At 23.9% G+C, this 17615-nt stretch overlaps 1 protein-coding gene across 1 annotated transcript in view; it reads left to right on the forward strand.

Moving 5' to 3' along the window:
- Positions 1-274: 274 nt before the first annotated feature.
- LOC100205913 (ubiquitin-associated protein 2-like) overlaps positions 275-17615 on the forward strand; it is a 55821-nt gene continuing 38480 nt past the window's right edge. Inside the window, exons 1-5 of the mRNA XM_065816764.1 lie at positions 275-302; positions 431-491; positions 3892-4007; positions 5054-5137; positions 14058-14174. Coding sequence (XP_065672836.1) covers positions 3945-4007; positions 5054-5137; positions 14058-14174 — 264 coding nt within the window. The 5' untranslated portion in view covers positions 275-302; positions 431-491; positions 3892-3944. The remainder of the gene's footprint in view (positions 303-430; positions 492-3891; positions 4008-5053; positions 5138-14057; positions 14175-17615) is intronic.

Genomic DNA, 17615 nt, shown 5'->3' on the forward strand with positions numbered 1-17615 from the left:
ATAAATTCATTATTAAAAAATATACTATTATAAAAAATATTATTCTGATATTTTTACTATAAAATATGCAAAAAAATGCTTGAATATGGTTAAATTTAAAAATTAGATAAAACATATTAAAAATAAAAAAAAGAGTGGAAACTTGTGCATCCTTTGTATATTTTTTTAGTAGTACTAAGCCACAAAGGTGGTGAAATTAAAAGAGTATTCCTTTAAATATCCCGAGTTATTACCTGCAATGTCGATACAGAGTAAAAGCCGCAGGAATAAATCACGTGACTAAATTTCACATTGAAGTTGAGGCAAGCACAATTGTTGAATTTTTTTTTTAAATTAATGTTGTTCTTTTTTTTTTTAGCTGAACGTTTGGAATTTAATTCTTGTCGTTAATAGTTTACTCGCATTATTTCATGTAGTTTATTGATATTAGGGTTTATTAAAGAGTGCTATTTTACAAGATTTTTCTACAACATTACTGATTGTATATGCAGGTATATAGTAGGTTATTGCTGTATATTAATATTATTAAAAACATATTAAATCAAATGACATCAAAATTGTGCTAAATACAGCTAATTTATAACATCAAAACACTGCTAAATTTTTCCAATTAAATAACACTCTATAAATATTAAAAATTGGGGAATGTGTGTATGAGTTTGTTTTTATTATATAAGCGTATGTATATATATATATATATATATATATATATATATATATATATATATATATATATATATATATATATATATATATATATATATATATATATATATATATATATATATGTATGTATATATATATATATATATATATATATATATATATATATATATATATATATATATATATATATATATATATATAACTATATATAATGTATATAATATATATAATACATAAATATATATATATATATATATATATATATATGTATACATATATATATGTATATATATATATATATATATATATATATATATATATATATATATATATATATATATATATATATATATATATATATATATATATATATATATATATATATATATATAGGCGGTTGCATAAAAAATTTAAACTAAATATTTTGACTTTAAAATATGTTTAGATATAAAAGGCCATCTTAACAAGGGCATCTTAACAAAGAATATAGTCTATAATCTTATGGAGTATATAGAGTATATTAGGATTATAGTCTATATCCTAATATAGCAAATGTTTATTAACATAATAAACATTTTGATATTATACAGCATGTTATATATTTTACTTAATTTTGAAACCGTGAAGTAAGATCCATTTTTAAAAATGTTTTTCTTCTATAATATATATTAAAAAAACATTTTAAAAAGTGGATCCTTATTTACAGTTTCAAAATTATGCAAAATCTCTAACATGTTATATAAAAAATGTTTATTATGTTAATCTTTATTTATATAAGTCACTTTTTATGTTTATATTTCTTTGTAGCAGTGTTAAATAGTTTGATTGAAATAAAATAAATTATAAAGAAATATTTATTGCGTTAGATTCTGACGCATCAGAAACTTATTTCAAAAGGTTAAAAACTATTGAAAATAGAACATCACCCGATGTGTATGTGCAAGCTAGTGGTGGAATATTGGCATAGTAAAATTTTATTATTGCTAATTAACCTAATATGCTATGGTTGTATTTTTTATATTGTTTGATAAATGTTACATAATTCTTTTGGGATATGAAAAAATTCTTTTATTGTAAATATAAGTTTGTGCTTATGAAACTATTCCGAGGGTTATATATATATATATATATATATATATATATATATATATATATATATATATATATATATATATATATATATATATATATATATATATATATATATATATATATATATATATAACCCTCGGAATTAAGGAAAGTAAGGTCGGCAGTAAATTGCCAACCTCAAACTGTTAGAGGTCGGCAAAACAATTGAGACAAAGGGTCTATACCCTAATTCCGAGAGTTTTATATATACATAAATATATATATATATATACATATATATATCTATACATAAATATATATATATATATCTATACATAAATATATATATATATATCTATACATATATATATATCTATACATATATATATATATATATATATATATATATATATATATATATATATATATATATATATATATATAATATATACACAGCTCTTCAATTTAGGAAAGATGAGGTCGGCAATAATTTGCTGATGCCAATCTCTTGATTGAAAAAAAATTGATACAAAGGTTTTACTTTAAAACATAGAAATGAGGTCAGCGATTTTTTGTCGACTTCAAATGCTTCTAGGTCGACATTGCTGGCAATAATTTGCCAGCCTTAATCTTTTAGAGATCGGCATCAGGTCGGCAAAAAAAAGTTTATGCAAAATTCCGACCCTAATTCTGAGGGCTGTATATAAATTTTATATGTATATACTCACTACAAGCATATACTTGAAGCGTTACGTTTCAAACATATACTTGACGTGTTACAAGACTATATATAACGTGTTACAAGACTATACACATAATGAGTGTCCTTTTGTGCTAAAAACTTAAACAGTAAAAACTTTTATAGCTATGCTTGTCAAATCTAAAGTTTGACAAGCATAGGTATAAAAGTTTTTACTGTTTATAAAAAAATATTTTATATTTTTGTACTGTAATAAAATGCAAGAAGTTTAAGAATTTTTACAACAATTAAAGATTGCACAGTAAAAGTGTTTATATAATTACAAGTTTTTTAGCAGAACATTTAATTGTGCATTATATTTTTTTATTTTGCTTAAATTTAAAAGATTGTGACAAGCAAAGCATTTAATTGAGACATTTATATAATTCATTATAATTAAGATATAAAATATATAATTCATTGCATAAAATAAAAATTTTTGCGCAATAATTTAGTCCATAATAGTTTCATATTATAAATATGAATTAAAAAAAGCTGTTATAACATTCAAAAAGAATGTTTTATTTTTTGAAATGTATTTTTAAAAGTCTTGTTAGTTATAAACTGAATTTTAAATATTAATTTTAATAGGAAGACATAACATTGACTAAGAATAAGATTTATGAATATTTTTCAATTTTTTTTTTCATAATGGCATTTTTATAAGAAACCAATCAGTTGGCACTCTTTTTTAATTTTTTTATTTGCAATAACTGTATCTTTAAAAAAGCATTGCTGTTTATTATGTAATTATTGGTTTATTTCTAAAATGCTTTTGGCGTTTTTCATCTTAGTTACATTGATAATGCTTTTCTTTTATAAACAACTTAGCAGCAACTAATTAACTGTAAACAGATTTTAAAACAAGTATGAATAGGTTTTTAAACAACTATATATAAAATTATATAATCTATAAAAATAGACAATGAAGTTTTTGCACTGTATATTTGATTTTTATAAAGTTGAAACTCTTACTCACCATCAAATCTTTATGTCACAAGGATGACACATGAAAGATGTCAATGATGACGTATATAGGCTTGATGAGTTCCAAAGTTCTAACTCATGATCTAGTCTTTATATTGTGTAGATGACATGTGATGTAAAGGTTTGAAGATTTGATAATGAGTTACAAATAGAAAGGTAAATTACAAATAGATCAGTTTTGTACAAGATGTTAAAATGAATTAAATAGAAAATTAAAATGTAAGGCAAATATAAAAGTTATCACAAAATAAAACAAGTCTCTTTAACTGTCTAAGCAAATACTTGTCATTTTGTCAATGACCATAATTGCTACAGAGTTGAGGAAAAGGGAGTAAAATATAAAAAAAGTTATTAAATTTCATTTAGTTTTATTTTACTTGTATCTTATACCAAATAATGTTTAGTGTATGCAGTTTTTTTTTTTTTAGCTTCAAATACTATTGTGTACATAAATATTGTATATACCTTATGTGTAAAAGACATGAAGGATAATAGGAGTCAAGTTTTAGCTGGATCAGACGATGTCCTAATTGATAAAAAATTGGTGAGATGTACAATAGTAACAGCAGCGTGGAAAATAACAGCCGGTCAACGACTGTCTGAAATAAATCAAATTGCTTTTTTTGACCTCTAAAAATGAATTTTTGCTGGTTATGGTTGACTGATTGAAAAAAAAAATTAGAGTTTTAAAAAACAAGGTTAGACAAATAAGTAGAATGTAATTTGGAAAATTAAAATTTCATAAAATCATTTAAATTTTGAAAAAGCATTCAAAATAGTTTTATGATTTCTGATATACCTCTATAATTCGCTTTGTTGACGAATTTATGATTTACGATATGCTTCCATAATTTGCTTTATTGATGAATATTATAAAAGACGTAAACTATTTCTGTTCATTTTTTGCTACACTTATTTAGATTAACTCATTGTACTGGTGGTGAAAATCTTTTTTTTTATAAAATAATTGAAGTTTTTATTTTTCATTATTTTTATAAAATAATTTTAAATATTATTTTAATAATAATATATAATAATTGCTATATTTTTTCTTTCAATTGAACTTAGTCTTTTTTTTTCTTCAAATCTTTTAATTTATTTTTTTAAGTTTTTGCCGCAAATTGCAAAAAATGAATGATTTATAGATAAATTTAAAGTTAATTATTTTTAATTATGCATTTGCATAGTATTAAGTATTCAGTTAAAAATTTTTAAATATTTTAAAAATTTTTTTGACATTTAAAAAAAAAATTCAACATTAAATTACTTGATTTTTTGTTAAAAATTGTTTATTTAAAAACTGAATATTAGTTCGTTAATTTTTAAGCAATAAGTTATTTTTATATTTATAAAGTTCAGTAATGAAGAACTATTATAAATACTAAGATGTAAATTAAAACAAAGAAAAAATTGAAAAATTTTTGATCGTCCAAAAAAAATAATTGACAGTCGATACCATGTGTTAACTTGTTGTATTGACTGCTAGCATTTGATTTCTTATTTTCCACACTGGGTAACAGTATCTTTTTTTTTTCTTTTTTTTTTAAATGTTGATCAGTTATTTACCTCTTGAATTAAATTTTGTCAAAGGCTACTGAAGAACAAATCCGCAATGCTAAACTTTTTCAAATTAATACAAAAGATGACATAATAGTACAGAAACAACTAAAAGAGGTTTTAATTTTATTAATTGATTATAATGTATTAAAGTAAATTATTATTTATTTTTTTTTCAATTTATGTTCAAATTATTTTGTAAAAAGTTTTTTTTTTAATAGTAGTAATTTGAATTGAATTTTAATTAATTTATTTATATTAATTTAAATAATTATAATCTATATTAGTTTAAATAATTATATCTATATTAATTTATTTATTATTGAAGTTGAAATTTAATTATTTTCTTTATATTATTGCTTTACTTAAAGCATGTTTTAATATTAAGCACTGTATAAAACAATATGACAAGGTTGTTTTATATTACCACACTTTTTATTTTAATAAACAACAAAATGACTTTGTAAAATTGTTTTATTGTAATTTATACATCTTTTTAAAATATCAGAATAAAAACTGTTTTATTGCCTGCATGAGCATGGTTATAGTGTTAGCTGAATAGTGTTTTTAAGTTATCATAATTATGGTTAATATATTAATTTATATTATTTAAAAGTCAAATGCTTTAATATATGCTCTCTAATATATAATTTTACTGTCTAATGTCATTTTGTAATAAATTTATGTTGACATCAGTTTATATTGCAGGCCTTGTTATAAGATTTTGTTGCATAACAGAAAAGCGTAACTCAAGTAAGTGTAACTAAATAACTCAATGTAAATGTTACTAAATAAACTCAATAAACATATTTACAACGTTAAAAGTTAAATTATGTCAGTTGCATATTTTAAAGTACCGCATTGTAAATAAATTTAATTTGAAACCACATTAAAAATCTTTTTAAGTCTTTATCTTTATAAAATACTTGAAAAATATCTTTAAATTAAACAATATTGTTATAAAAAAAGATTATCTATAAAATTTAAATATATTGCTTGTAAAAAAAATTATTTATTATAAAAAACTTATACTTATTTAAACTTTTTTATTTTTATTTCTTAGCGATAAAAAAAAAAAATACTATCAGCAATTAACATTTTAGCTATTACTACTAAGCTAGATAACCATTTCTAATCGACGTCATTCTATGATCAAGCCAAAATATTAATTTTAAAGAAAAAAACTGTCAAAAAACAATTTCAAAACTAAAAAAATCTTATTTCATAAATTTACTAAATTTAAAGTTTACTAAAAAAATTCTAAAATAATTTTGACTACAGGCTTAATTAAGTTTATCCGGCAATTAAATACAGTTGCAAGTGCATTAAGCACTTTTATATATTAGCACTTTCGTATTGGGATGAAAAAAATCATTTTAAACTATAGATAAATAAAAAGTTGAATGTAAAATGAGTATAAAAAAGTAACTAAAATAAATTTGATAAAAAAAATTTTTTTCCTTTAAAATAGTTTCGAATTTTCAAAAGTTAAAAAAAATTGCAAAACAGAGCATTTAAATTTTTTTTTTTTTAATTTAAATTAAATAAAAACAATTTTGAATTTTTAGTATTTAATAATAAATTTAATTTAAACATAATAAGCTCAAATTTAAAATTTATAAAAAATCAAAAGTAGAAAAAAATTTATTCAACTATTTTACAATTGCGATTAGGGATGGCTCTTTTACTTACTTTTTTTTTACTTATACACGAGTAAGTTAATTTTTTATCAAAAAGTAAGTTACATAAGTAATTTTTAACGTTTTGTATAAATTTACATTTCCGTATAACTAATTAATTTTTTTGAAACGGCTTTTACTTTATAATGTAAGTTTTTTTACTTTCGAAAGTAAGTTAAGTAGAAGAAGATTACATCAAAAAGCAATTTACTTTTACATGTAAAAGTGAGTCACATGAAAAAGCTGTTTACTTTTACATTTAAAAGTTAATTACTTTTGAAAATTACATTACATAATATAAAAGGTCCTCAAACTGTAATTTACATTTACTTATAAAAGTAACTAATTAAATAAAAATTATATTAAAAAGTAACTTGCATATGAAACTAAATTACATAAAAGTAATATGCTACCAAATGTAAATTAAATTTACAAATAGAATAATATTTTTTAAGTAGGAATTTTTTATATTAAAAGTAATAAATCTTTATTAAAAATAAATTATATAAAATAAAATTTAAATTACATGAGCTTACATTTTATATAATTTGTAAAGTAAATTAAAAGTAATTTATATAAAGTAAGTAAATAAATTTACTTATATTTTACAATAACTTGACAGGATCTTGTAAAACTATAAGTCACTAACATTTAGTTAGCTGCAACATTTGATTTGCACGGTTTTGGGTATTTCTTCTTTGTAAAGTTTTAAAATATCAATAATAGCTTTCTACCCATAATTAAAACCCTCTCTAGTTCCGGTTCATGATAGTTTTAGCTATAATAACCCTTCTCTAAATCAAACCATCTTAAAAATGTTCACTTTCTGGCCAACCATTTGAAAGGTCTGGAATTTAGACAAAGCTGAAACAAGGCAGTTAGCAGAAGGCACATATACCCATGAGAGACTCAGAATTTCTTTTTTACAAGTTTTTTGGTTAAATGTGTTTATTATTTAAAAACTAAGGAGAGAAAGTTTGTACCTGTCCTGAATTATGGGGGCTATAACACCATGCCCTAAAGATTAAGGAGCCCCAAACTTTTTAAGAGGACGCTTTATTTTTGTAAAGATTTATAGTATCTATAGGATCTATAGTACAAACCCCATCTCTGGGAAAGTTTTGTGACATCAGTTAAAAAGGAGGCATGAACTTCCAATTAAATGCTCATCCACAGTGCTCTGTGATAAGACCGTAAAGACTTCTTGGGGCACCTAAATAAAACTAATATATGGGTATTAAAAATTTAGAACTTTTCACGTAAATATCTTTATCTGCATGTAGTATCAGTGGCCTAGTTACTGCAAGGCCATATAAGCAAAACTTACTGTCCCATAAGCAACTGAACCTAGAGCCACAAGGTTTAGGACCCCAAAGATATATTTAAATTTTTTTTTTTTTTTAAGAAAAGTTATTGTTCCAGAAAAACAGAAATTGGGCACCTTGGCCACGTATGTCTAATGATAAAGTATGCTTTGCTACGCCACTGTGTTATATACCTATAACCCGAGCTGTAGCGTAGAAACAATTTATAAGTAGATAAAGAAATTAAAATTGTGATGATTAGTGCCTGGATACAAAAGTACCTTATAACATTTACCATCCCTACTCCAAATGTGAGGGCAGCAAATCAGTAATTTTTATTATTTTTGTTTTCTTACACTAAATTTAAGTTGACAGATTTTAAAATTTAAATTAAAGGTTATGATTATATAAAGTTTACACCCAAACCCAATAAGGTGGTTGTTTCAACATTTTCCTATACATTCTAATGTGATATAAACAAGAACATACTTAAGTTTGGCACTTAAGTATGTTTTATTTACCAGAAGTATATTTATTAACCAAAATCATTGTTTTTTTCATAATTATATTAATATTACATCTCAGATTTTATGCAAGTAGACATCATTATATTATTGATTCCCATAAAGTCTGGGTTGAAAATGAGTTTAATATGAGTTCAACAACACATTAAAAGACCTCATTTGTATGTAGCTAATAATAATACTATTAGTTTAAGACGCAGTTATTAAGTAATTCCAATTGGTTTGGTGATAAAAGGAATTATCACATTTTCAAATTATGAAACCTTTTTACATTGCTCTTAAAGTGGTATAATACCACGCAATACTTGTATTTAAATCAATTTAAAATTAAATCTTGTATTTTGTTTAATTTATATTTTTATGGTAACATTTTTTTAAACCATTTTATTTATATGTAAACAAAAATAAAATTATTTAAAATTTCTGTTATTTATGCAATTTTTCTTCTGTTTTAGTATGTTATTTTAGAAAAAGATTTATCTTTTTCTAAAATAACATACTAAAACAGGAGAGTTTGGTATTTCAACTACATATATATTAATTTTTTTTAGATATAATCCCAAAAAATACAAAACTATTATTGTCAACTAAAATAAACTTATTAGGCTCAAACTTAGGAAAAACACCTGATCATTAATTTTTAATGACAAGTTTTTAATGACGTTATTATGTATGAATATGAAGGGGCTTGGCAATAAGACTATTTTTATCTTCTTCTTGTCCCCACCATTCATATATTTTTATCTTCTTCTTGTCTCCACCATTCATATATTTTTATCTTTTTCTTGTCCCCACCATTCATATATTTTTATCTTCTTCTTGTCCCCACCATTCATATATTTTTATCTTCTTCTTGTCCCCACCATTCATATATTTTTATCTTCTTCTTGTCTCCACCATTCATATATTTTTATCTTTTTCTTGTCCCCACCATTCATATATTTTTATCTTCTTCTTGTCCCCACCATTCATATATTTTTATCTTCTTCTTGTCCCCACCATTCATATATTTTTATCTTCTTCTTGTCTCCACCATTCATATATTTTTATCTTCTTCTTGTCCCCACCATTCATATATTTTTATCTTCTTCTTGTCTCCACCATTCATATATTTTTATCTTCTTCTTGTCTCCACCATTCATATATTTTTATCTTCTTCTTGTCCCCACCATTCATATATTTTTATCTTCTTCTTGTCTCCACCATTCATATATTTTTATCTTCTTCTTGTCCCCACCATTCATATATTTTTATCTTCTTCTTGTCTCCACCATTCATATATTTTTATCTTCTTCTTGTCTCCACCATTCATATATTTTTATCTTCTTCTTGTCCCCACCATTCATATATTTTTATCTTCTTCTTGTCTCCACCATTCATATATTTTTATCTTCTTCTTGTCCCCACCATTCATATATTTTTATCTTCTTCTTGTCCCCACCATTCATATATTTTTATCTTCTTCTTGTCTCCACCATTCATATATTTTTATCTTCTTCTTGTCTCCACCATTCATATATTTTTATCTTCTTCTTGTCTCCACCATTCATATATTTTTATCTTCTTCTTGTCTCCACCATTCATATATTTTTATCTTCTTCTTGTCTCCACCATTCATATATTTTTATCTTCTTCTTGTCTCCACCATTCATATATTTTTATCTTCTTCTTGTCTCCACCATTCATATATTTTTATCTTCTTCTTGTCTCCACCATTCATATATTTTTATCTTCTTCTTGTCTCCACCATTCATATATTTTTATCTTCTTCTTGTCTCCACCATTCATATATTTTTATCTTCTTCTTGTCTCCACCATTCATATATTTTTATCTTCTTCTTGTCCCCACCATTCATATATTTTTATCTTCTTCTTGTCTCCACCATTCATATATTTTTATCTTCTTCTTGTCTCCACCATTCATATATTTTACAAAAGAAAAGTAATAATTTGTAAAGGCAAATTTAGAAAAATAAAAAATTATAAAAATTAAAAATCAATCACTGCATTAAAGGAATATCTTCATGTAATAAAAAAAAACAAAAATCAATGACAAAATTAAATTTGAAAAAAAATTAATTTGATAATTATCAAATTAATAATAATAAAAATAAGAATAGTTTGAAAAATATTAAATTATTTTTTGAAAAATACAAATGATCTTTTAGACTAAAGTCACTTATAAAAACTTAATTTTCTTCGTTATTCTTCGACTATAATTCAAGTCCGCGTCATTTTATTACTTATTCACAAAACAAAAGTTAAATTAACTTTTGCTCTGAACTTTTGAATGAGGAGCAAAATTTGATTGTCAGATGAGCTTATAACTTTATTAAAGATAATATTTTAAATCCCCTAAATAATTGGGAGGTTGCTCAAAATTTATATGGTCATAGTTTTTGAACACTAAGAGATTATTGCATGATATTAGAGACTTGTTAATGAACTTAAATTTGGTTTAAAATGTTAAAAAAATGTATATATAAATATTATAAACTCATCAATCTCACACTAATGGCATAGAAGGTAAGTTAACATTTTAGGTGTTTATTGTTAACAGATTCTGATTATCACAATACTTTTGAAAAGCTTTACATATGCATGAGTATATTAATGTTTAGAGTTTGCTCCATGTTGTTAAATAAAGTTAAATTCTAAAACAAAAACAAAAAGCTTGCTACGGGCCTGATTTTAAATATGTGATTGGAATCTTGTTGTTTAAATATTGTCATTTGCACTTTACTTTTTTTACTTAAAATTCAAAGTAAAAAAGGTAACAAAAATTTACTGAAAAAAAAAGAACTTGATGTTATTTCATTTGAATGATAAAATAACATCATGACACTTTTCTCCACAATCGACCATATAATTCTAAATTTGAAAGTGTGCTTTTTTGAACCATCCTACTAAATTCGCTATATTAAATAAATTAAAATAGGCGGTTGTTGAGGTAATGAAAAGTTATATATATTTTTTAAGTTAATTACTTTTACTTCTACTTTTTAACTTAATTTTTTTTTTTTTTTAATTAATCTTGATGTTATTTACATCTGTTATTTAAAAGTTTTTTTTAAAAGACTGTCTGGTTTATTGTTCTTGCTTTGAAAATGGCTCTGCATCTTGCTATTTTATTCTAAGTTTTGTATTTTGGCTTCTTTTATTCAGCGTGGTTGTTGTTAAAAACCAATCTAATCATAATGAAAGTTATTTCTGGAAATGATTAACTAGAATAATTGTTAGATAATAGAATAATCTATTTTTTCTAAAAAGTTATAAACCCTAACTTTAAAGAAAAACAAAGTATTAGAGAAAAAATTGGGACTTCACAAATTCTGTCAAGATAAAGTAAAATCAAAGTAAATTCTGAAAGATACAGTAAAAAAAAAAAAAAAAAATTCAAAAAAGCGGAGTTCTTTAGTTGGCTCTGAAAACAATTTTAAGATGTACTTTTATTAAATTTACACAAATGCTGGAAGTTTCAGAGCTCTAGCTAGTCTGGAAGGTAGTGAAAAGTTAATCACAAGATTCCAGAATAACTGATAGCCGAAACATCTTGTGAAGTCAAACTGACGTTTGAAAAAAAATTACAAGTTTATTTTAATTGAATAAGATTTTTTTTCTAATCATCCTTGTGCAGGTTGGACATTAATGCAACAAAAAGGAGGTTATTAGGGTGCCTACAACCTATAGTAGAAGATTGAACAGCTTTCCTTACCATCTTTTTTCAAATAGATTATATATGATAAAACGCAATAAAAGATTATATCTGATAAACACTCCTGTAATCATATAAATTATATCAGATAGTTTAAATGAATTATAATTTTTTGAAAACCGTTTTAGCAGTCGATGTCCTTGCGGATGACAAAAATATTATGTTGCGTCATATTACCATAACAAAATAATTGATTGAAAAGGCTGGAGAAAAAGCGCACTCTAACAAACAGTGGCTTAGTCAAGGTTTACACATGTATGAATTACCCATAACTTAGAAATTATGCCCCCTTCCCCTCTTCCTCCCCCGACAAAGTTTCATTATGGCCACTAACCTATTTCTGCTAAACAAAAAAAAAGAAATAAAAATCAATAATCATTTAGCAGCCCATTTAGCACTCATGCGGTTGGGAGCCCGTCTCTACACTACTGGTATACCCGCATGTTGACTCTCTTTGCCCCTAATTATAATAGAACTACCCTTTATGATATACATGGAAAAAAAATCCTTTCCCAATGCCCAACCAAAAATACTGCCTACATATATCAGAGTATTACCTGATTTATTACACAGAAGTGCCCTCAAACAGCCAATGGATTTGAATACGCTACCTATCTCAAAATTTATGTTAAATCAACATGAAATGACTGTTCTTTGAGAAAGTAAATAATATAACTTACATTTTACTTACAAAGTAAAGTATAAAAATTCAAAGGAAAAATTTACTTTTATTTGTAAAAGTAAATAACAATTTTTTTCTAATTACTTTTATGTAAGGTGTTTTTGCCAATTAGTTACTTTTACACATAAAAGTAATTTGTTGTTATGATGTAGTTTTATTTTACTTTGTAAAGTAAGTGTTATGTTTTTTAAATATTATATTTACGTAAGTTTACTTCATAAATAGCTTTTTTTACATTTAAAAAGTAAATTACATTTTGATTTAAATTATTTACATAATTATAACTAAAATTACTTTTCAAAGAAGTTTACTCTACACGACTTACCATTAAAAGTAAGTTACATTTACAAGTAAAAGTAAAAATGCAAATAGCTTTTACATGTAAAAGTAAAAATGCAAATAGCTTTTACATGTAAAAGTAAATTACTTTTTCAAGTAACAGTTACTCATTTAAAAAACTTAACTTACCTGATTAGGTTTTACACGTTATATAATTTACGTAAAAAAAATACAAATTACTTTTAAAGTTAATTATATATTTTTATATGAGTTATGTAAAGTAATTTATGTGTAAAAGTAAATCGCGTTTTTACATCAAAATAAGTAAAAGTGCCATCCCTAATTGCTATAAAAAATTTTTTTACCACAATTACTGCGTAATGTTTTCCACATAAACTGTTTCAAAACACTGTTTAAGGTATTCTGATTGAAAAAGTTTTGGTATAATGTAAATGATTTAACATATAGGTAAAATCTGAATAGTGTAACGCTTTACAAGGCCTGTTATTGGTGTCATACTAACAAAAATATTCCTGCTAAAGTTTTAGCAGAAATAAGTTTTGCAATTAATTTTTCACAGAAATGTGTATATATTGTTTGGTACAAATCTGCTAATTATATATTCTAAAAAAATACGTTTTTGTATGTAATGTGACCTTCTCTTGCATTTATCATTGTTTTATGATATTAAAGGATACATGGTTTTAATTTAAAAAAATATGTATAACCGTTATTATTATTGTCTTTTTTTGTATTTGTTTAGTGTTTATTGTTGGTTGGCTGGTTATATTGAATATTTTATTATGTTAATAAACATTTAAATCATGTTTTTATATATTAAAAATTGTATCTAGATTGCCGAAATAACTCAAAAAAATCCTGATATAATTGCTCTTGCATTACATGATGCAAACTATGATACTTCAATTGCTATTGGATTTATCTTAGAAGGACGGTATGATAGCACACAGGTAGCATGTTATTGTATCTGTGTATACATAATTTATTGGTTCAACCATTTTTTATATAAAATGATACTATGTTTAAAAATCTTTTTTTTTTAATTTACTAACAGTTGTGAGCTAGCAAAAGCTTGCCAAGTATTATTATTATTATTATTATACATACTTATTTATTTGTTATAAGCTTGCCTAGTATTAGCAAGCTTTTAACAAATAAACAAGTAACAAATAAAATAGTTTTAAATATGCTATAAATTTAATGATTTTATCCATCTATGATTTTATCAATTTATGATTTTAATACCTCTACTCTAAATATTGTATAAGTTTAATTATATTATATCTTAAATATATACAAATAATTATTAGAAATGCTTAGCCAGGGTTATAACACGAGACTGTGTCATATATCTTTATATGTTTATGGTCATACCATTCAATTGTTCAAATTTTATTAGATTTGCAGTAAATTTTCATGTTTTAAGGTTGTTAATAAAATCAGTTATCAGCTCGCAGTATTTAGCTTTTAATTCACATTTGGCTAATTATAGTTGCAAAAATTCTCCAAAGATTTTTTTTTACAAGTGGTAATTTGTAGTTAAAATACACTAAAGGAACATTACTGACTTTTACATCAAAATACACAAATTTTACAAAAGTAAAATTTGTGTATTTTGATGTAAAAATGGGTAAAATTAAGTCAGATATTGGGTTCCTTACAGAGTATGTTATGTTTGTTTTAAGAATCTTAAGAAATGGTATAGGAAAGAAAAAAAGTACCTTTTAAAATTGCATCATTGTTTCAAAAGCCTATGAGGCGGAAATAGTGATTATTATTTTTTGCTACACTGATGATTCTAATTATAATTTTAAAAATAAGATGGTAAATCCAAACCTTACTTTATCTGAATGGTTGGCAAAACATTGACTTTGCTTTTGAGCCACCTTATGTTATTGATGTTTTAAAATCCAGTTTGGAACTTAGTGAAAGTAAATCTGCTGGTGAAGCTGGTGAGTTCCAATGTTCTCCAGAAAATTGTTTCCAAAAGCTGAACACTGTAACACAACATCTTGTCATTTTATTTAAGCAGTAAGAGGATTTGGTGTCATGGTAACTGTGTAATGAATGAAGATTTTTAAAATTTCAAAAAAGTGTTGCCGTGCTCTTTGATCAACAAAAACTTTAAAAAGGTTTCCATGTTACATAAGTGAATGGTACAGTATTGCAAGATACCAACATTGTTCCAAAATCAATGGCTCATGAAAAACTCAGAATAGTTGGCATAATACTTTAGAAAGAACATGTTGGGTTTAAAAAATGTTACAATAGAAAGGATATGTTTTTTTTTTTTTTTTTTGTAAGTTCAGCACTAAAAAGTTGGTATTCACCAAGCTGAAATGATATTCACCAAACTTTTCAAAAACTTGGTCAACTCAATTTAAGCAAGAAAAGTTATGTTAGCTATGAGCTGCCTTAATTTTGGTGTAACATTAAAATCACTAAATATTAAAGAATGGTGTAAAATTATGATTTAATAGTTATATTGGCATATTATGAAAAATCTTATTATAATATATACAATTTATGTATATAAATTGTATATATTATAATAAAGTTAACAATAATCATAGATTTTAACACAAATATAACTGCATTATAATAATTTACAATCTTATTAAGATGTTATATTATTATAAATTATACTAATATAATATCGCTTAAAATAATATAATAGTATTGTTGTATTTTTGTATATTATTAATTTATTATCTTAATAATATTAAGATAACTGCATAAAATAGTATCTGAATATTTTAATTGTGTGCATAGTTGTGTGATATTATTAATAAACATTGATATAACATCTTAATGACAACAATTAAGATGTTATATTAATAATTAAGTTAAACTTGATGTATTTAATTTATAAATATATATATATATATATATATATATAATATATATATATATATATATATATATATATATATATTATATTAACTATATAACATAACATCTTATATAAAACAGTAAAAACATATAAAATAAGATGTTGTAGGATATCTTCAAAAGATGTTATATTGTTATGATGCAGTTATGATTTTAGTAATATATACAATTATTAAATAATTGTATATATAACGAAAAAAAAAACTATATCTTATAAATATTCTATACTTAATGAGATATGTAATATTTTTAAAAAAATTTCACAATTTTTTTGTTAAATAGTACATATCTCATTAAGTATAAAAATCATAGTTAATTTAGTTTAGTTCAGTGCAACTTGTGCGCAACCCTAATTTTACGGAAATGCTGCAAAACATTGGTGAATATCAAATAGTTATGAAAACACCAGTGACTGTACGGTTTCTGTAACCTTAGTTGAGCTATGCAAGAGTTACAAAAGTTTGGTAAATATGTACCCTGGTATTTATAAAATGATGTTCGGTTTCAGTTTCATACTAACTATGAACCTTTTAAACAATGTTAAAACACCTTGCTACAAACTTTTTGTAACCAATATGGTAGATAATTTTAAACCTCTTGGTTGTGTGACTTATTTCTAAATAAAGTTATGACATTATGACTTATTTCTAAATAAAGACATGGTGAGTGAAGATCAGAAGGAATAGTTTCAACATTTTTAAGAAAAGGAAAAGGAAATATATAAAACCATTTAGAGAGAATTGTTGATGATAAAAAAAAGATACCAAATATGATTTTAAAACTTTAAAATATATATGATTAAGATGAATGGGTAGGAAAAAAAAGAAGTAGAATAGAACAGAAAGTATGCTGTCCACACTTGAGGTGTGTTGAGTCTTAACTATGCAGAATTAATAAATAGAGATATTGCCAGCACATTGACTACATACTATTAACTAGTAACTACAACAGCCTATAACAAAAATAGGGTTATAAATTAAAATAAGTGTTGGTACTGTTTTTATTGTTTTTTTAATTTACCAATCTTTTGTAACTTAGTGTGTGCAGAAATGGTGTAAATCTGTAAATTGTCTGCGTATTCTACTACTTCTGCTTGATTGTTCCTGCTCAAATCATTTTAGTGGGTGGTGAAAATTAACTATATCTTTCGCTTTTGAGATCTTATTCATTTGAATCAGATCAATTTTTTTTTTCTATCTTACAATGTTGGCAATTCTATTACCTTTAATCTTTCTGTGTATGACTTTCCTTCAAAAATTCAATTCTTGTAGGCTTGTGTTGCACCAATTCAAGATTTTCAATGTTTTTTTCAAGAATTTCAAATCTTTCTTCTAAAAAAAACTCCAAACCTTTGCTCCATATTGCAAATGGGGATATATTAACAATTTTTTATAAAAATTTTAATAAAAGTTTATCCAAATACTCAAAAGAAGTTTTATCATGCATATTTTCTATTTGCTTTACCAATAGCTGAATTAATGTGATAAATCCTTTTTTAT

Source organism: Hydra vulgaris, chromosome 13 (assembly GCF_038396675.1).
Source record: "Hydra vulgaris chromosome 13, alternate assembly HydraT2T_AEP".
NCBI classification, from domain to species: domain Eukaryota; kingdom Metazoa; phylum Cnidaria; class Hydrozoa; order Anthoathecata; family Hydridae; genus Hydra; species Hydra vulgaris.